At 47.7% G+C, this 21,518-nt stretch overlaps 1 protein-coding gene across 2 annotated transcripts in view; it reads right to left on the bottom strand.

Moving 5' to 3' along the window:
• Positions 1 to 21,518, bottom strand: part of CCT8 (chaperonin containing TCP1 subunit 8) — an 86,149-nt gene that overhangs the window by 47,085 nt on the left and 17,546 nt on the right. For both annotated transcript variants that reach the window (XM_063956435.1, XM_063956436.1), the window contains exons 2-3: positions 11,817 to 11,907; positions 11,631 to 11,710 (exon numbers count right to left, since the gene is read on the bottom strand). In XM_063956435.1, coding sequence (XP_063812505.1) covers positions 11,631 to 11,710; positions 11,817 to 11,907 — 171 coding nt within the window. The remainder of the gene's footprint in view (positions 1 to 11,630; positions 11,711 to 11,816; positions 11,908 to 21,518) is intronic.

Raw genomic sequence — 21,518 nt, 5'->3', positions numbered from 1 at the left:
CACTTTTCCTGGTTTTAGGAGGTTCCTGACTAGCTCGGATAACTCCCTGGCTTTCTCCTCCGGGAGAAACACCTTTTTCTGGACTGTGTCCAGAATCATCCCTAGGAACAGCAGACGTGTCGTCGGAGACAGCTGCGATTTTGGAATATTTAGAATCCACCCGTGCTGTCGTAGAACTACTTGAGATAGTGCTACTCCGACCTCCAACTGTTCTCTGGACCTTGCCCTTATCAGGAGATCGTCCAAGTAAGGGATAATTAAGACGCCTTTTCTTTGAAGAAGAATCATCATTTCGGCCATTACCTTGGTAAAGACCCGGGGTGCCGTGGACAATCCAAACGGCAGCGTCTGAAACTGATAGTGACAGTTTTGTACCACGAACCTGAGGTACCCTTGGTGAGAAGGGCAAATTGGGACATGGAGGTAAGCATCCTTGATGTCCAGGGACACCATATAGTCCCCTTCTTCCTGGTTCGCTATCACTGCTCTGAGTGACTCCATCTTGATTTGCACCTTTGTATGTAAGTGTTCAAATATTTCAGATTTAGAATAGGTCTCACCGAGCCGTCTGGCTTCAGTACCACAATATAGTGTGGAATAATACCCCTTTCCTTGTTGTAGGAGGGGTACTTTGATTATCACCTGCTGGGAATACAGCTTGTGAATTGTTTCCAATACTGCCTCCCTGTCGGAGGGAGACGTTGGTAAAGCAGACTTCAGGAACCTGCGAGGGGGAGACGTCTCGAATTTCCAATCTGTACCCCTGGGATACTACTTGTAGGATCCAGGGGTCCACTTGCGAGTGAGCCCACTGCGCGCTGAAACTCTTGAGACGACCCCCCACCGCACCTGAGTCCGCTTGTACGGCCCCAGCGTCATGCTGAGGACTTGGCAAAAAGCGGTGGAGGGCTTCTGTTCCTGGGAATGGGCTGCCTGCTGCAGTCTTCTTCCCTTTCCTCTATCCCTGGGCAGATATGACTGGCCTTTTGCCTGCTTGCCCTTATGGGGACGAAAGGACTGAGGCTGAAAAGACGGTGTCTTTTTCTGCTGAGATGTGACTTGGGGTAAAAAAGGTGGATTTTCCAGCTGTTGCCGTGGCCACCAGGTCCGATGGACCCCCCAAATAACTCCTCCCCTTTATACAGCAATACTTCCATGTGCCGTTTGGAATCTGCATCACCTGACCACTGTCGTGTCCATAAACATCTTCTGGCAGATATGGACATCGCACTTACTCTTGATGCCAGAGTGCAAATATCCCTCTGTGCATCTCGCATATATAGAAATGCATCCTTTAAATGCTCTATAGTCAATAAAATACTGTCCCTGTCAAGGGTATCAATATTTTTAGTCAGGGAATCCGACCAAGCCACCCCAGCGCTGCACATCCAGGCTGAGGCGATCGCTGGTCGCAGTATAACACCAGTATGTGTGTATATACTTTTTAGGATATTTTCCAGCCTCCTATCAGCTGGCTCCTTGAGGGCGGCCGTATCTGGAGACGGTAACGCCACTTGTTTTGATAAGCGTGTGAGCGCCTTTTCCACCCTAAGGGGTGTTTCCCAACGCGCCCTATCTTCTGGCGGGAAAGGGTATAACGCCAATAATTTTCTATCGGGGGAAACCCACGCATCATCACACACTTCATTTAATTTATCTGATTCAGGAAAAACTACAGGTAGTTTTTTCACCCCCCACATAATACCCTCTTTTGTGGTACTTGTAGTATCAGAAATATGTAACACCTCCTTCATTGCCCTTAACATGTAACGTGTGGCCCAAATGGAAAATACGTTTGTTTCTTCACCGTCGACACTGGTCAGTGTCCGTGTCTGTGTCGACCGACTGAGGTAAATGGGCGTTTTAAAGCCCCTGACGGTGTTTGAGACGCCTGGACAGGTACTAATTGGTTTGCCGGCCGTCTCATGTCGTCAACCGACCTTGCAGCGTGTTGACATTATCACGTAATTCCCTAAATAAGCCATCCATTCCGGTGTCGACTCCCTAGAGAGTGACATCACCATTACAGGCAATTGCTCCGCCTCCTCACCAACATCGTCCTCATACATGTCGACACACACGTACCGACACACAGCACACACACAGGGAATGCTCTGATAGAGGACAGGACCCCACTAGCCCTTTGGGGAGACAGAGGGAGAGTTTGCCAGCACACACCAAAACGCTATATTATACAGGGACAACCTTATATAAGTGTTTTCCCTTATAGCATCTTAATATATAATAATATCGCCAAATAAGTGCCCCCCCTCTCTGTTTTAACCCTGTTTCTGTAGTGCAGTGCAGGGGAGAGCCTGGGAGCCTTCCTAGCAGCGGAGCTGTGTAGGAAAATGGCGCTGTGTGCTGAGGAGAATAGGCCCCGCCCCCTTTTCGGCGGGCTTCTTCTCCCGTTTTTCTGACAACCTGGCAGGGGTTAAATACATCCATATAGCCCCAGGGGCTATATGTGATGTATTTTTAGCCAGCATAGGTACTTTCATTGCTGCCCAGGGCGCCCCCCCAAGCGCCCTGCACCCTCAGTGACCGTTGGTGTGAAGTGTGCTGAGAGCAATGGCGCACAGCTGCAGTGCTGTGCGCTACCTCATGAAGACTGAGAAGTCTTCAGCCGCCGATTTCTGGACCTCTTCTCTCTTCAGCATCTGCAAGGGGGTCGGCGGCGCGGCTCCGGTGACCCATCCAGGCTGTACCTGTGATCGTCCCTCTGGAGCTAGTGTCCAGTAGCCTAAGAAGCCAATCCATCCTGCACGCAGGTGAGTTCACTTCTTCTCCCCTAAGTCCCTCGTTGCAGTGAGCCTGTTGCCAGCAGGACTCACTGAAAATAAAAAACCTAACAAAACTTTTACTCTAAGCAGCTCTTTAGGAGAGCCACCTAGATTGCACCCTTCTCGGCCGGGCACAAAAACCTAACTGAGGCTTGGAGGAGGGTCATAGGGGGAGGAGCCAGTGCACACCACCTGATCCTAAAGCTTTTACTTTTGTGCCCTGTCTCCTGCGGAGCCGCTATTCCCCATGGTCCTGACGGAGTCCCCAGCATCCACTTAGGACGTCAGAGAAAATACCTGCAAATAACCCCGTGTTATGGGTCAGTAAGTACAGGGCACAACCAGAGGATTTAAGCGGTATGAGGTGACTGAAATACACAGTAAAAAAAAAAAAAAAAATACCAAACAGTATATACTGTGTAGCACTATATAAATAAATGAGACCCTGACGCACCTAGCCCTCCAGGGTACAGAATATAGCGAGAGCAAGTAGTTGATACACGAGAAAGGAATCCACATAGCAGGTACAGGCACACTCAGTCACAGGTACAATGCAGAAGTCATTACAGATAAACAATAAAACTGCACTGGACTAGTAAAACTATATATAGATATGTATGAATATGCACAGTTACTACTGAATGTGTATCACAGAATACTTGCACTAAATAATAAGATTTTACTCACCGGTAAATCTATTTCTCGTAGTCCGTAGTGGATGCTGGGGACTCTAAGGACCATGGGGAATAGACAGGCTCCGCAGGAGACATGAGCACTTTTAAGAAAGAATTAGAAATACTGGTGTGCACTGGCTCCTCCCTCTATGTCCCTCCTCCAGACCTCAGTTAAGGAAACTGTGCTCGGAAGAGCTGACAGTACAAGGAAAGGATTTTGGAATCCAGGGTAAGACTCACACCAGCCACACCAATCACACCGTATAACTCGTGATAAACTTACCCAGTTAACAGTATGAATAACAACTGAGCCTCACTGAACAGATGGCTCATAACAATAACCCTTATTTAAGCAATAACTATATACAAGTATTGCAGAAGAAGTCCGCACTTGGGACGGGCGCCCAGCATCCACTACGGACTACGAGAAATAGATTTACCGGTGAGTAAAATCTTATTTTCGCTAACGTCCTAGTGGATGCTGGGGACTCCGTAAGGACCATGGGGATTATACCAAAGCACCCAAACGGGCGGGAGAGTGCGGATGACTCTGCAGCACCGAATGAGCAAACACAAGGTCCTCCTCAGCCAGGGTATCAAACTTGTAGAATTTTGCAAAAGTGTTTGAACCCGACCAAGTAGCTGCTCGGCAAAGCTGTAATGCCAAGACCCCTCGGGCAGCCGCCCAAGAAGAGCCCACCTTCCTTGTGGAATGGGCTTTTACTGATTTTGGATGCGGCAATCCAGCCGCAGAATGAGCCTGCTGAATCGTGTTACAGATCCAGCGAGCAATAGTTTGCTTTGAAGCAGGAGCACCAAGCTTGTTGGATGCATACAGGATAAACAGCGAGTCAGTTTTCCTGACTCCAGCCGTTCTGGCTACATAAATCTTCAAAGCCCTGACTACATCTAGTAACGTGGAATCCTCCAAGTCACGAGTAGCCGCAGGCACCACAATAGGTTGGTTCAAATGAAAAGATGACACCACCTTCGGCAGAAACTGCGGACGAGTCCGTAATTCTGCCCATATGGAAAACCAGATAGGGGCTTTTACATGACAAAGCCGCCAATTCTGACACACGCCGAGCCGAAGCTAAGGCCAATAGCATGACCACTTTCCACGTGAGATATTTTAACTCCACGGTCTTAAGTGGCTCAAACCAGTGAGATTTCAGGAAACTCAACACCACGTTAAGATCCCAAGGTGCCACTGGTGGCACAAAAGGGGGCTGAATATGCAGCACACCCTTTACAAACGTCTGAACTTCAGGAAGAGAAGCCAGTTCCTTTTGAAAGAAAATGGATAGGGCCAAAATCTGGACCTTAATGGACCCTAATTTTAAGCCCATAGTCACTCCCGACTGTAGGAAGTGAAGGAAACGGCCCAGCTGGAATTCCTCTGTAGGGGCCTTCCTGGCCTCACACCAAGCAACATATTTTCGCCATATACGGTGATAATGTTTTGCTGTCACGTCCTTCCTAGCCTTTATCAGCGTAGGAATAACCTCATCCGGAATGCCTTTCTCCGCTAGGATCCGGCGTTCAACCGCCATGCCGTCAAACACAGCCGCGGTAAGTCTTGGAACAGACAGGGCCCCTGTTGCAACAGATCCTGTCTGAGAGGCAGAGGCCATGGGTCCTCTGTGAGCATTTCTTGCAGTTCCGGATACCAAGTCCTTCTTGGCCAATCCGGAACAATGAGTATTGTTCTCACACCTTTTTTTCTTACAATTCTCAGCACCTTGGGTATGAGAGGAAGAGGAGGAAACACATAAACCGACTGGAACACCCACGGTGTCACTAGTGCGTCCACAGCTATCGCCTGAGGGTCTCTTGACCTGGCGCAATACCTTTGCAGCTTTTTGTTGAGGCGGGATGCCATCATGTCCACCTGTGGCAGTTCCCATCGATTTGTAATCTGTGTGAAGACTTCTTGATGAAGTCCCCACTCTCCCGGGTGGAGGTCGTGCCTGCTGAGGAAGTCTGCTTCCCAGTTGTCCACTCCCGGAATGAACACTGACGACAGTGCTTGCACGTGATTCTCAGCCCAGCGAAGAATTCTGGTGGCTTCTGCCATCGCCACCCTGCTTCTTGTGCCGCCCTGGCGGTTTACATGAGCCACTGTGGTGATGTTGTCTGACTGAATCAGCACCTGTTGGTTGCGAAGCAGAGGTTCCGCTTGACTCAGGGCGTTGTATATGGCCCTTAGTTCCAGGATATTGATGTGCAGACAAGTCTCCTGACTTGACCACAGCCCCTGGAAGTTTCTTCCCTGAGTGACTGCCCCCCACCCTCGGAGGCTTGCATCCGTGGTCACCAGGACCCAGTCCTGTATGCCGAACTTGCGGCCCTCGAGAAGGGGAGCACTCTGCAGCCACCACAGAAGAGACACCCTGGCCCTGGGGGATAGGGTGATCAGCCGATGCATCTGAAAATGCGATCCGGACCACTTGTTCAACAGATCCCACTGAAAGGTCCTCGCATGGAACCTGCCGAAGGGAATGGCTTCGTATGACGCCACCATCTTTCCCAGGACTCGCGTGCATTGATGCACTGACACCTGTTTCGGTTTTAAGAGGTCTCTGACCAGAGTCACGAACTCCTGGGCCTTCTCCTCCGGGAGAAACACCTTCTTCTGGTCTGTGTCCAGAACCATGCCCAGGAAGGGCAGACTTGTCGTAGGAATCAGCTGCGACTTTGGAATATTCAGAATCCAGCCGTGCTGTTGTAACACCTCCCGAGAGTGTGCTACGCTGATCAGCAGCTGCTCTCTGGACCTCGCCTTTATGAGGAGATCGTCCAAGTATGGGATAATTGTAACTCCTTGCTTTCGCAGATGCACCATCATTTCTGCGAAATGGGAATAGCGGCTCCGCAGGAGACTGGGCACAGCTAAGAAAGAATTAGGACTACCTGGTGTGCACTGGCTCCTCCCACTATGACCCTCCTCCAGACTTCAGTAAGGATACTGTGCCCGGAAGAGCTGACACAATAAGGAAAGGATTTTGAATCCCGGGTAAGACTCATACCAGCCACACCGTATAACTCGTGATATTATACCCAGTTAACAGTATGAACATAACAGAGCCTCTCAACAGATGGCTCAACCATAACCCTTTTAGTTAACAATAACTATATACAAGTATTGCAGACAGTCCGCACTTGGGACGGGCGCCCAGCATCCACTACGGACTACGAGAAATAGATTTACCGGTGAGTAAATTTACCTTGGTAAATATTCTCGGTGCCGTGGACAGACCAAACGGCAACGTCTGGAATTGGTAATGACAGTCCTGTACCACAAATCTGAGGTACTCCTGATGAGGTGGATACATGGGGACATGCAGGTAAGCATCCTTTATGTCCAGAGACACCATAAAATCCCCCTCTTCCAGGCTTGCAATGACCGCCCTGAGCGATTCCATCTTGAACTTGAACCTTTTCAGGTAAATGTTCAGGGATTTTAAATTCAATATGGGTCTGACCGAACCGTCCGGTTTCGGGAACACAAACATTGTGGAATAATAACCCCTTCCCTGTTGAGGGAGGGGAACCTTTACCAACACCTGCTGGAGATATAATTTGTGAATTGCCGCTAACACTACTTCCCTTTCTATGGAGGAAGCTGGCAGGGACGATTTGAGGTAACGGTGAGGGGGCATCACTTCGAATTCCAGCTTGTATCCCTGAGACACAATCTGTATAGCCCAGGGATCTACCCGTGAGCGAACCCACTGGTGGCTGAAATTTCGGAGACGCGCCCCCACCGCTCCTGGCTCCACCTGGCCCCAGCGTCATGCGGTGGATTTAGTGGAAGCCGGGGAGGACTTCTGTTCCTGGGAACTAGCTGTATTGTGCAGCTTCTTTCCTCTACCCCTGCCAAGAAAGGACGCACCTCGGACTTTCTTGCCTCTTTGTGATCGAAAAGACTGCATTTGGTAATACGGTGCTTTCTTAGGTTGAGGGAATATATGGCAAAAAATTTGACTTCCCAGCCGTAGCTGTGGAAACTAGGTCAGAGAGACCGCCCCCAAACAATTCCTCACCCTTATAAGGTAAAACCTCCATGTGCTTTTTCGAGTCGGCATCACCTGTCCATTGCCGAGTCCGCAGGACCCTTCTGGCAGAAATTGACATTGCATTTATTCTAGAGCCCAGTACGCAAATGTCTCTCTGGGCATCCCTCATATATAGGACAGCGTCTTTTATATGCCCCAGGGTCAGTAATATAGTATCCTTGTCCAAGGTATCAAGTTCCTCAGACAGAGTATCTGTCCATGCTGCTACAGCACTACACATCCAGGCCGACGCAATTGCCGGCCTTAGTAGGGTACCTGAATGTGTATAAACGGACTTCAGGATACCTTCCTGCTTTCTATCCGCAGGATCTTTTAGGGTGGCCGTATCCTGTGACGGCAGGGCTACCTTCTTAGATAAGCGTGTCAAAGCTTTGTCTACCCTAAGGGAGGATTCCCAGCGTAACCTGTCCGTTGGCGGGAAAGGATACGCCATAAGTAACCGTTTGGAAATCTGCACTTTCCTATCAGGAGAATCCCAAGCTTTTTCACATAACTCATGTGAAGGGGGAAAAGCCACTTCTTGCCTTTTTTCCCCAAACATAAACCCTCTTGTCAGGGACAGGGTTTTCCTCTGAGATGTGCAATACATCCTTCATTGCTATAATCATGTAGCGGATGGCTTTAGCCATTTTAGGCTGCAACTTTGCATCATCGACACTGGAGTCAGAATCCGTGTCAATATCTGTGTCAACAATTTGGGATAGTGGGCGCTTCTGAGACCCTGACGGCCTCTGCGCTGTAGGATCAGGCATGGGTTGGGACCCTGACTGTCCCAAGGCTTCAGCTTTATCCAACCTTTTATGCAAGGAGTTTACATTATCATTTAACACCTTCCACATATCCATCCAATCAGGTGTCGGCGCTGTCGGCAGACACCACATTCATCTGCACCTGCTCTGCCTCCACAGCCTTCCTCGTCAAGCATGTCGACACAAGCGTACCGACACCACACACACAGGGGATGCTCTATTTGAGGACAGAACCCCCACAAGGCCTTTTGGAGAGACAGAGAGAGAGTATGCCAGCACACACCCCAGCGCTATATGACCCAGGAATTACACAGTAACTTAGTGTTTACCCAGTAGCTGCTGTATATACCGATATTGCGCTAAATTTATGTGCCCCCCCCCCTCTCTTTTTACCCTCTTTCTACCGTGAATCTGCAGGGGAGAGCCTGGGGAGCTTCCTCTCAGCGGAGCTGTGGAGAGAAAATGGCGCTGGTGAGTGCTGAGGAAGAAGCCCCGCCCCCTCAGCGGCGGGCTTCTGCCCCGCGATTTTGTGTGAAATAATGGCGGGGGCTCATGCATATATACAGTGCCCAACTGTATATATGCTCTTTTCTGTCAAGAGGTACTTAATTGCTGCCCAGGGCACCCCCCCCCTGCGCCCAGCACCCTACAGTGACCGGAGTGTGCGGGCCTAATGTGGGAGCAATGGCGCACAGCTGCAGTGCTGTGCGCTACCTCATATGAAGACAGGAGTCTTCTGTCACCGCTTTCGAAGTCTTCTTGCTTCTCACGCCGGCTTCTGGCTCTGCGAGGGGGACGGCGGCGCGGCTCCGGGATCGGACGACCAAGGGTGAGTTCCTGTGTTCGATCCCTCTGGAGCTAATGGTGTCCAGTAGCCTAAGAAGCATGACCTATCCACAGTGAGTAGGGCTGCTTCTCTCCCCTCAGTCCCACGTAGCAGAGAGTCAGTTGCCAGCAGATCTCTCTGAAAATAAAAAATCCTAACAAAATACTTTCTTATTAGCAAGCTCAGGAGAGCTCACTAAAGTGCACCCAGCTCGACCGGGCACAGATTCTAACTGAGGTCTGGAGGAGGGACATAGAGGGAGGAGCCAGTGCACACCAGTATTCCTAATTCTTTCTTAAAAATGCCCTGTCTCCTGCGGAGCCCGTCTATTCCCCATGGTCCTTACTGAGTCCCCAGCATCCACTAGGACGTTAGAGAAATTCAGATAGCAGTACACTTGTTCTTAACCAACACAGCGCTGATGATGCAGGCGGCTTTATAGAGAAAACCAAGGAAATATATAGCAGCGCTACTGGAAATATTGTGTAAAAATGCTAATATGAAGGATTGAATAAAAAATACTTCAATTTAATAAAACATGAATTAAGGCCTTAATAAAACATTGGATCCACGATCCATATATATCAATTTAAAACATGACAAATAATTAGCATGTATGGGTCAATAAATTATAGCTGCCTGTCACATTAATATCCGTTCCTATTCATGCAACTGGATTCTATAGCAGATGGAGACAGACTAACAATGTAGTCACACCAGTACACATTACCCAAAAGCCGCTAGAGGTGTAGTCCCTTAAGAGTGTCTCTGTTATTTTGACTCAAAAACCAGCCAGGTTTGGGATCCTCATTTGATGCGGTGTCCTCTTCATAGAGATGGGGTAAATAGTGTTCCTGGTTATTAGATGCTTGTCCCGTTTTTTTCTGCAGATGGCAAAGTCCAGTCTGGTCCGGATATATTTAAGGCAGCAGCAAATAGCACACTTAGTGACCCAGGTAACCTCCAGGAGGAGGTTACCTGGGTCACTAAGTGTGCTATTTGCTGCTGCCTTAAATATATCCGGACCAGACTGGACTTTGCCATCTGCAGAAAAAAACGGGACAAGCATCTAATAACCAGGAACACTATTTACCCCATCTCTATGAAGAGGACACCGCATCAAATGAGGATCCCAAACCTGGCTGGTTTTTGAGTCAAAATAACAGAGACACTCTTAAGGGACTACACCTCTAGCGGCTTTTGGGTAATGTGTACTGGTGTGACTACATTGTTAGTCTGTCTCCATCTGCTATAGAATCCAGTTGCATGAATAGGAACGGATATTAATGTGACAGGCAGCTATAATTTATTGACCCATACATGCTAATTATTTGTCATGTTTTAAATTGATATATATGGATCGTGGATCCAATGTTTTATTAAGGCCTTAATTCATGTTTTATTAAATTGAAGTATTTTTTATTCAATCCTTCATATTAGCATTTTTACACAATATTTCCAGTAGCGCTGCTATATATTTCCTTGGTTTTCTTTGATGTATAGTTGGGGTGTGACTACCCCCAAGTTGTCATAGCAGCAGCATTAGAGACAACACCTGAAAGCGCCCGATCATCCATTTGCTTGGTAAATTTTTTTTGGCTTTATAGAGAAGACAGTGCCCTGCAGTCCCGGAGATCAGCCCAGCTAGCAGTGTAAAGATGGCGCCAAAATCTGTCAGGGAGTGAGGGAGAGAGAAATGCAGCTCCAGGGCGGGAACACCAGCAGTAGATGGCGCCCAGAGCTGGGGGAGGGGTTACAGGTCAGCACCTTATCCCCTATGCTGGTCCTCACTACCTGGTACTGTGGAGCCTATGTAAAACTGATTTTAGTAAATCCGACCTGTGCTCCCTGCCCTGGTGGATATAGTGGGGTCCCTGTGCAGTACAGTGTCCACGTCAGCAGAGCGGTCTGTCTCCTAGGACCGCGATTGGACCGTGATTTACCGGTGGGTCCCACCAGGGGGACCCGCTTACCTCCTCCCTGACGTGCAGCCACGCGATCCTGGAGAGCGTCAGTGGTGGTGTGCCCGATGACCGGTGCGCCTCCGCTACAAGTACCCGGGAACCCGGCCGCGGGAGTATGCAGCGCTGCTGGGAAGGTGATGGAGCCGCAGCACAGTATGTCACAATGACACAAAGTGCAGCGGCCCTTGAAGTCTTCTTAAAAAGTTATTTTCAGGGCTGCAGCCCTACCTGTTAGTGACCTGCACTGCAGGCACCAATTTACAAACTGTGCTCCAGTGCCTGGAGACAAGGTTATAGAGGAGGCAGTGCATCGCATCCTGGGAACAGTCAAAGCTTTAGCCTGTTGGTTCCTCGGATCAAGATCCAACTCTACACACCGATGTATTCCCTGTGGAATCCCAGCATACTCCGCTGCAGAAACTTTTATTTTAACTTTGCACTAAAAAATGAAGAAAGCCCTTAGTGGTGTATGGTCAATGTGGTAAATACCCATTGTATGAAAAGAATATACTTAGATCCATAATGGATTGAACAGAAGACTTTGGACTTACTGACCTCCAGCTCACGGATGATAGTAGCTGCATCATTGGTCACAAACAGTTTTTCCAAGTGATTGATGACCATTTTGTTCATTCCTGAAACAAGATCATTACAGTACATTGTTGTATCTCAATCAAATTCCCATCAATGAAAATCAACTTAAGACGATCTAAGCACACACAGGAGCTGGTGATAACCTACCATTTGGGCCATAGGCTGTGCGGGTAGTCCGGGCAAGTTCCTTACAGGCCTGGATGTTCCGATATACAGCTTCTTCTAGGCCAGAATAGTGCTGCAAAAAATAATGTCATAAAATAGTGTATAAAATAAATAATGTCATAAAATAGTGTATAAAAGGAACTGTCCAGGCACCTGCTGCCAGGAAGCTTATCATAGCATTATAGGTAAGTACCCTACAGATGTCTGCCCACGGAATACTCTAAATGTTTTCCCCCACAAAAATACCCCTGCCCCATAGCTGTGGTGAGCGTTGTGTCAGTGGTAAGATCTGCAGCGGAAACCGTGTAACCCTGCGACACATGGGACATTTACAGGTGCAAACTACTATAGGCTCCTCATTAGGTTGGAACTTCAACCGATCTTCCTGTCTTTGGATCAGCAAGGATGCGGCAACTGCGATGCTACCCCCGGAGGGCTGCTCTGGCCGAGTGCTGAACATTTAGCATGCCGCTGTCACTAAGCACTGCAGTACTCCATTGCGTAAGGTTGCATTAATGTTTGCACCAAGTTAACATGCATCCATTTTGCTGGCTGGAGCAAAATTCACATAAATGCAGCTGATCAATGCACTAGGTTCAAGTGACATAACCTGGTCCTGCTGGAGGAACAGGCTGTATTCTCAGTAATTCTCTTCACCCTGCAAGATTGCTTCTGTCTGCTGTAGACAAATGTACCCATCACATGTAGATTAAAATAAGATTTTACTTACCGATAAATCTATTTCTCATAGTCCGTAGTGGATGCTGGGGACTCCGTCAGGACCATGGGGAATAGCGGCTCCGCAGGAGACAGGGCACAAAAGCAAGCTTTTAGGATCACATGGTGTGTACTGGCTCCTCCCCCTATGACCCTCCTCCAAGCCTCAGTTAGGTACTGTGCCCGGACGAGCGTACACAATAAGGAAGGATCTTGAATCCCGGGTAAGACTCATACCAGCCACACCAATCACACCGTACAACTTGTGATTTGAACCCAGTTAACAGTATGATAACAATGAAGTAGCCTCTAAAAAAGATGGCTCACAACAATAATAACCCGATTTTTTTTGTAACAATAACTATGTACAAGTAATGCAGACAATCCGCACTTGGGATGGGCGCCCAGCATCCACTACGGACTATGAGAAATAGATTTATCGGTAAGTAAAATCTTATTTTCTCTAACGTCCTAGTGGATGCTGGGGACTCCGTCAGGACCATGGGGATTATACCAAAGCTCCCAAACGGGCGGGAGAGTGCGGATGACTCTGCAGCACCGAATGAGAGAACTCCAGGTCCTCCTCAGCCAGGGTATAAAATTTGTAGAATTTAGCAAACGTGTTTGCCCCTGACCAAGTAGCTGCTCGGCAAAGTTGTAAAGCCGAGACCCCTCGGGCAGCCGCCCAAGATGAGCCCACCTTCCTTGTGGAATGGGCATTTACAGATTTTGGCTGTGGCAGGCCTGCCACAGAATGTGCAAGCTGAATTGTACTACAAATCCAACGAGCAATAGTCTGCTTAGAAGCAGGAGCACCCAGCTTTTTTGGGTGCCTACAATATAAACAGCAAGTCAGACTTTCTGACTCCAGCCGTCCTGGAATTATATATATATATATATATATATATATATATATATATATATATATATATAGAATGAACAACTGCTCCGGCACTCCATGTAGTCCAATGCTGGACTAATCCTGCTCAGGTGCCTTCCCCGACCGGGAACCGGTGACATGCAGGGAAAGAATTGAGGCGGCACTCAGGAGACTTGAAACAACATTCATATAATTGTGCAAAAGGTGCAAATCGTATCGACGTTTCGGGGACCTATTCCCCTTCTTCAGGATAACACAAGTGCCAAACAAGAGTGTTTAAATAGACAACACAAACACTTACCCCCTGTCCCCATCCAATCTGCAGCTGCAGCGTGTCCGTCCGGCCGCCCTAGCATGACTTCCGCCCGGCTGCTCGCATCCAAGAGGAACCGGAAGTGATGTCACACATGTAAGACGCGTTGCCATGGTTACCTCTCAGGACTTCACGCACCGTCCGAGTGTCGTCCCACGGCCGCTTCACTTACACTGCTTCTTCACCTATCAAACGGTCCCGCGAGATCTCGAGTCCTGGCAAGAAAGACCGATAGCGTTGCCATGGAACCGCTGTCAGCTTGTGCGACAGTATAAACAAAATGAATGAACAAAACAAAACGTGACATATTAAGATGACTTGTGACAGTCAATGTTGTGACAGAACATCAATCAAAAACATCAATTTAAAAAGGTATAGGTGCACATTCTCTTGAGCATAAGCTTAAAAACATCTGAAAGTGTAAAATAGAGCCAAGTCTACATCTAGGTCTCCGTGTCTTAAAAACACAGAGAACCTACTGAAAAGGATACTGAAACAGGCACCATATATATGGCAGTTGAAATTTCATGCTTTTGTATTATATTTGGGGAATACACTATAAGTACCCCCGGCCCAGAACCCCGTCCTACACAAGGGGTCAACTAACTGAGGCCCAATAAGATTCACAAAAAGTTAATTAATCCCAAATTGTCGTTAAGCCCCCCAGGTTTCAACGTGTTGAGCCTGTGGATCCACATGGACTCTAACTGTAGTAATTTACGTCCACGATCACCCCCCCGTATTGAATCGGGGACGTGGTCGATGATGCGGTGTTTGAATGTAGCCATAGAGTGTCTGAATGTCACAAAATGCTTGGCAACGGGCTGTTCCCCACTGCCTGATGCCAGCGCATTCCTGATGGCAAGTCTGTGCTGTGCCATTCTGATTTTAAATTGGCATTCTGTTTTGCCGACATAATATCGCCCACATGGGCAAATTATGGCGTAAATAACAAACTTCGTGCTGCATGTAAGGGGCCATTTAATTTTGTACAACTTTCCTGAGAATGGATGGGCTATGGTGGTACCTATTGACATGTGGGAACAAGTGGTGCAACCGGTGCATTTAAAGCAACCGTTACGTCTAGTGAGAAAATGTGTGGGATGGGCTCTCAATTTTGCCATATCGGTTTTTACTAATATGTCCCTGATGCTTCTTCCCTTTTTATAACTGGGCATGATACGCTTATCATGTAGCATCTTCAATTCAGGGTCAGATGTTATAATGGGCCACAACTGATTTAATTGGCGTTGCTTTTCCCTACTGGTCACATCATAGTCACACACCCACGGAATGATCTTGGACATGTCTTTAGTATGCTTAGGTTTTTTGGGGGCTTCCCTCTGAGTGGCCTCTGCCTTTAGGCGGGCCGATCGTATTAACGCCCAAGGATAGCCTCTGGCCAGGAATCTGTCCTCCATTTCTTTCAACTGATCCATCTTAGTGGAATCACTATTATTGGCCCTACACACCCTAAGGAACTGGGAGTATGGGAGACCCCTGACGGTGGAACGGGGATGGAAGCTGTCAAATCGCAAGATCGTGTTGCGATCGGTAGGCTTTCTGTAAAGACATGTCAGGATTTTACTCTCCTGGATTTTAATTAGAATATCCAGAAAGCAAATTTCGACTGGGCTGCTGGTCATGGTGAGTTTAGCTGGATTGTCAGATTGATTGTGTGAATCAATCAATACACCTAGATCCTGTATGTCACCCCTCCAAAAGATCAGCACGTCGTCTATGTATCTATAATACACAAACAGTCTGTCGGAAATGGTTCTGTTGACTAAAAATAGTTCGCGTTCAGTTTCCCACATAAAGGCATTTGCGAACGAGGGTGCCACAGAAGACCCCATGGCACACCCCGTTCGCTGCCTGTAAAATTTACCATCAAAGATAAAAAAATTATGTGTCAATGTGAAACATAATAGCTCGAGGAAAAACTCAATGTCAGGCCCGGTATATCGTGCATTGCCCACTATCAGGCGTCTCACAGCCTGCAACCCCTGCTGGTGAGGAATGCAGGTATACAGGCTGGTGACGTCCACCGAGGCCAGCGACACATCAGTGGGAATGTCATTGAAAGTGCTTAGTGTCTGTAATAAAGTGCTGGAGTCCTTTAAATAGGTGCAAATGCCTTGAATACAGGGTTGCAAATAAGTGTCCAAGAAAATGGCCACCGGCTCACACAGAGACCCACGGGCAGAAATAATCGGTCTGCCCGGGGGTCTCTGTGCGTCCTTGTGGACCTTCGGTATGGTGTAAAAAATGGGCACCACCGGTTTGTCAGGTACCAATCTCAGAAAAATGTCTGTTGAAATTAAATCCTGTAATCTGGCATTTTCCAACAATGATGTTAATTCGACTTTATAGTCTGCAGAAGGGTCTTTTTCCAATAGACAATATGTCTCGCTATCAGCGAGAAGTCTCAGACACTCGGTTGTATAGTCTGTGGTATTCTGCACGACTATGGATCCGCCTTTGTCGGCACCGCGAATTGTGATGTCCTTCCTATTACTTAACGCTTTTAGAGCTGCACGCTCATCGTGCTGTAAATTGTGGAATTGACCTTTTTTGCAGTGGACATCTGGACTTTCAAGCATCCTATTAAAAGTTTTCAGGGAAGCGTTGGTGGAGACTGGGTCGAACCGTGACTTTGGGCCCAGTTTCTGGACTCTTAAAGGTAATGGTTCCTTAGATGGCAGTGCTGGTTGCTTTCCAAAGTGCTCTCTGATTTTTAAAGTGCGGTGCAATTTAAACGTGCTGATTTTATTTTTGAACTCATCACCATAATTGGTAGGGACGAAAGACAGCCCTTTGTTAAGCACACGTTTTTCGGCTGGTGACAAAGGTGTGCTGGACAAATTAAAAATTAACGCTTCTTCGGTTTTGGCGGCTTCGCTTTGTTTTTGCCTTTGGTTTTGTCTCCCTCGTCTGGTGAACTGCCGTTTCCTCCTTGACCCGCGATGATAGCGCGGGTCCTGACCCCTAAAGGGGTATTCCGCTTGGATTTTGTTGCAGCAGCACTGTGTATGTCGTCGGAATCGCTGGCGGAAGTGGTATTCGCACCTTGCCACCTTCTTTCGCGGCGACCCTGGAAAGGTCTGGGTCTCCCCTGAGAGTTGGTCACATTACCCAGCCACGGGTATACCCTGTGTTGGGAGTAGTCCATTTGAACTTTTTGAAGTTTCTCTTTTTTGAACTTCAATAGGTTCACTCTATATTGTTCTACCTGGTCTTTCAGTTTGGTCAGCCATCCACTGGCCTCTTCGGATGCTAACAATACAGAATGGTCTGTTTTGAACTGTGCAATCAGGGCTTTGGTTTTTTCAAACTCCTTGGTGGATTCCTCCACCACTAGTAAAATTAAGTCCATAGAGCATTTATTTAAAACCGAGATCCATTTCCTGCAAAATTCCATACTGTAACGCCCAATAGTGGGAACATTGTGGACCCTAAAGCCACGGGGTAGCTGTTTTGCTCTATAATAGTCTGATAATGTCCTGCTATGGTATAAATAATCCACCTCCCTTTTCATGAGGCGCAGCAGGTCCCGCTGTGCCTCCTCTGCAGATGTAATTACCTTCTCGGTGAATGCAGGATCCTTGTGGAGAATACTTTCGGCTTCCAAGTCCGAAAAGCTTAGGGTCTCTTGTGTGTCACAATGTAATAAAAATGAAGTAAAATCAGTCTGTTCCAAGACCGGAGCTGCCATATTGAAAAGGTGCCAAAAACTCAGTGCTTGGATTGTGCAAAAGAGCGTTGTGCAAATATGCGCTGTGCCCACCTTCGGTGTGGTGCAAATGTGCAAACCAAAGTGAATGGTGACCTGGAGAAGAAGCGTTCCTTTATGAACAAAGGTATGGGTGCCTTGAGCTGGAAACCTTCATGCATTGCACATGCATCAGGAACCGGATATGGAATGAACAACTGCTCCGGCACTCCATGTAGTCCAATGCTGGACTAATCCTGCTCAGGTGCCTTCCCCGACCGGGAACCGGTGACATGCAGGGAAAGAATTGAGGCGGCACTCAGGAGACTTGAAACAACATTCATATAATTGTGCAAAAGGTGCAAATCGTATCGACGTTTCGGGGACCTATTCCCCTTCTTCAGGATAACACAAGTGCCAAACAAGAGTGTTTAAATAGACAACACAAACACTTACCCCCTGTCCCCATCCAATCTGCAGCTGCAGCGTGTCCGTCCGGCCGCCCTAGCATGACTTCCGCCCGGCTGCTCGCATCCAAGAGGAACCGGAAGTGATGTCACACATGTAAGACGCGTTGCCATGGTTACCTCTCAGGACTTCACGCACCGTCCGAGTGTCGTCCCACGGCCGCTTCACTTACACTGCTTCTTCACCTATCAAACGGTCCCGCGAGATCTCGAGTCCTGGCAAGAAAGACCGATAGCGTTGCCATGGAACCGCTGTCAGCTTGTGCGACAGTATAAACAAAATGAATGAACAAAACAAAACGTGACATATTAAGATGACTTGTGACAGTCAATGTTGTGACAGAACATCAATCAAAAACATCAATTTAAAAAGGTATAGGTGCACATTCTCTTGAGCATAAGCTTAAAAACATCTGAAAGTGTAAAATAGAGCCAAGTCTACATCTAGGTCTCCGTGTCTTAAAAACACAGAGAACCTACTGAAAAGGATACTGAAACAGGCACCATGTATATGGCAGTTGAAATTTCATGCTTTTGTATTATATTTGGGGAATACACTATAAGTACCCCCGGCCCAGAACCCCGTCCTACACAAGGGGTCAACTAACTGAGGCCCAATAAGATTCACAAAAAGTTAATTAATCCCAAATTGTCGTTAAGCCCCCCAGGTTTCAGAGTGTTGAGCCTGTGGATCCACATGGACTCTAACTGTAGTAATTTACGTCCACGATCACCCCCCCGTATTGAATCGGGGACGTGGTCGATGATGCGGTGTTTGAATGTAGCCATAGAGTGTCTGAATGTCACAAAATGCTTGGCAACGGGCTGTTCCCCACTGCCTGATGCCAGCGCATTCCTGATGGCAAGTCTGTGCTGTGCCATTCTGATTTTAAATTGGCATTCTGTTTTGCCGACATAATATCGCCCACATGTCACGTTTTGTTTTGTTCATTCATTTTGTTTATACTGTCGCACAAGCTGACAGCGGTTCCATGGCAACGCTATCGGTCTTTCTTGCCAGGACTCGAGATCTCGCGGGACCGTTCGATAGGTGAAGAAGCAGTGTAAGTGAAGCGGCCGTGGGACGACACTCGGACGGTGCGTGAAGTCCTGAGAGGTAACCATGGCAACGCGTCTTACATGTGTGACATCACTTCCGGTTCCTCTTGGATGCGAGCAGCCGGGCGGAAGTCATGCTAGGGCGGCCGGACGGACACGCTGCAGCTGCAGATTGGATGGGGACAGGGGGTAAGTGTTTGTGTTGTCTATTTAAACACTCTTGTTTGGCACTTGTGTTATCCTGAAGAAGGGGAATAGGTCCCCGAAACGTCGATACGATTTGCACCTTTTGCACAATTATATGAATGTTGTTTCAAGTCTCCTGAGTGCCGCCTCAATTCTTTCCCTGCATGTCACCGGTTCCCGGTCGGGGAAGGCACCTGAGCAGGATTAGTCCAGCATTGGACTACATGGAGTGCCGGAGCAGTTGTTCATTCCATATCCGGTTCCTGATGCATGTGCAATGCATGAAGGTTTCCAGCTCAAGGCACCCATACCTTTGTTCATAAAGGAACGCTTCTTCTCCAGGTCACCATTCACTTTGGTTTGCACATTTGCACCACACCGAAGGTGGGCACAGCGCATATTTGCACAACGCTCTTTTGCACAATCCAAGCACTGAGTTTTTGGCACCTTTTCAATATGGCAGCTCCGGTCTTGGAACAGACTGATTTTACTTCATTTTTATTACATTGTGACACACAAGAGACCCTAAGCTTTTCGGACTTGGAAGCCGAAAGTATTCTCCACAAGGATCCTGCATTCACCGAGAAGGTAATTACATCTGCAGAGGAGGCACAGCGGGACCTGCTGCGCCTCATGAAAAGGGAGGTGGATTATTTATACCATAGCAGGACATTATCAGACTATTATAGAGCAAAACAGCTACCCCGTGGCTTTAGGGTCCACAATGTTCCCACTATTGGGCGTTACAGTATGGAATTTTGCAGGAAATGGATCTCGGTTTTAAATAAATGCTCTATGGACTTAATTTTACTAGTGGTGGAGGAATCCACCAAGGAGTTTGAAAAAACCAAAGCCCTGATTGCACAGTTCAAAACAGACCATTCTGTATTGTTAGCATCCGAAGAGGCCAGTGGATGGCTGACCAAACTGAAAGACCAGGTAGAACAATATAGAGTGAACCTATTGAAGTTCAAAAAAGAGAAACTTCAAAAAGTTCAAATGGACTACTCCCAACACAGGGTATACCCGTGGCTGGGTAATGTGACCAACTCTCAGGGGAGACCCAGACCTTTCCAGGGTCGCCGCGAAAGAAGGTGGCAAGGTGCGAATACCACTTCCGCCAGCGATTCCGACGACATACACAGTGCTGCTGCAACAAAATCCAAGCGGAATACCCCTTTAGGGGTCAGGACCCGCGCTATCATCGCGGGTCAAGGAGGAAACGGCAGTTCACCAGACGAGGGAGACAAAACCAAAGGCAAAAACAAAGCGAAGCCGCCAAAACCGAAGAAGCGTTAATTTTTAATTTGTCCAGCACACCTTTGTCACCAGCCGAAAAACGTGTGCTTAACAAAGGGCTGTCTTTCGTCCCTACCAATTATGGTGATGAGTTCAAAAATAAAATCAGCACGTTTAAATTGCACCGCACTTTAAAAATCAGAGAGCACTTTGGAAAGCAACCAGCACTGCCATCTAAGGAACCATTACCTTTAAGAGTCCAGAAACTGGGCCCAAAGTCACGGTTCGACCCAGTCTCCACCAACGCTTCCCTGAAAACTTTTAATAGGATGCTTGAAAGTCCAGATGTCCACTGCAAAAAAGGTCAATTCCACAATTTACAGCACGATGAGCGTGCAGCTCTAAAAGCGTTAAGTAATAGGAAGGACATCACAATTCGCGGTGCCGACAAAGGCGGATCCATAGTCGTGCAGAATACCACAGACTATACAACCGAGTGTCTGAGACTTCTCGCTGATAGCGAGACATATTGTCTATTGGAAAAAGACCCTTCTGCAGACTATAAAGTCGAATTAACATCATTGTTGGAAAATGCCAGATTACAGGATTTAATTTCAACAGACATTTTTCTGAGATTGGTACCTGACAAACCGGTGGTGCCCATTTTTTACACCATACCGAAGGTCCACAAGGACGCACAGAGACCCCCGGGCAGACCGATTATTTCTGCCCGTGGGTCTCTGTGTGAGCCGGTGGCCATTTTCTTGGACACTTATTTGCAACCCTGTATTCAAGGCATTTGCACCTATTTAAAGGACTCCAGCACTTTATTACAGACACTAAGCACTTTCAATGACATTCCCACTGATGTGTCGCTGGCCTCGGTGGACGTCACCAGCCTGTATACCTGCATTCCTCACCAGCAGGGGTTGCAGGCTGTGAGACGCCTGATAGTGGGCAATGCACGATATACCGGGCCTGACATTGAGTTTTTCCTCGAGCTATTATGTTTCACATTGACACATAATTTTTTTATCTTTGATGGTAAATTTTACAGGCAGCGAACGGGGTGTGCCATGGGGTCTTCTGTGGCACCCTCGTTCGCAAATGC

This window comes from Pseudophryne corroboree, chromosome 2 (genome assembly GCF_028390025.1).
Source record: "Pseudophryne corroboree isolate aPseCor3 chromosome 2, aPseCor3.hap2, whole genome shotgun sequence".
NCBI classification, from domain to species: domain Eukaryota; kingdom Metazoa; phylum Chordata; class Amphibia; order Anura; family Myobatrachidae; genus Pseudophryne; species Pseudophryne corroboree.
This window is presented reverse-complemented; position numbering and strand designations above follow the sequence as displayed.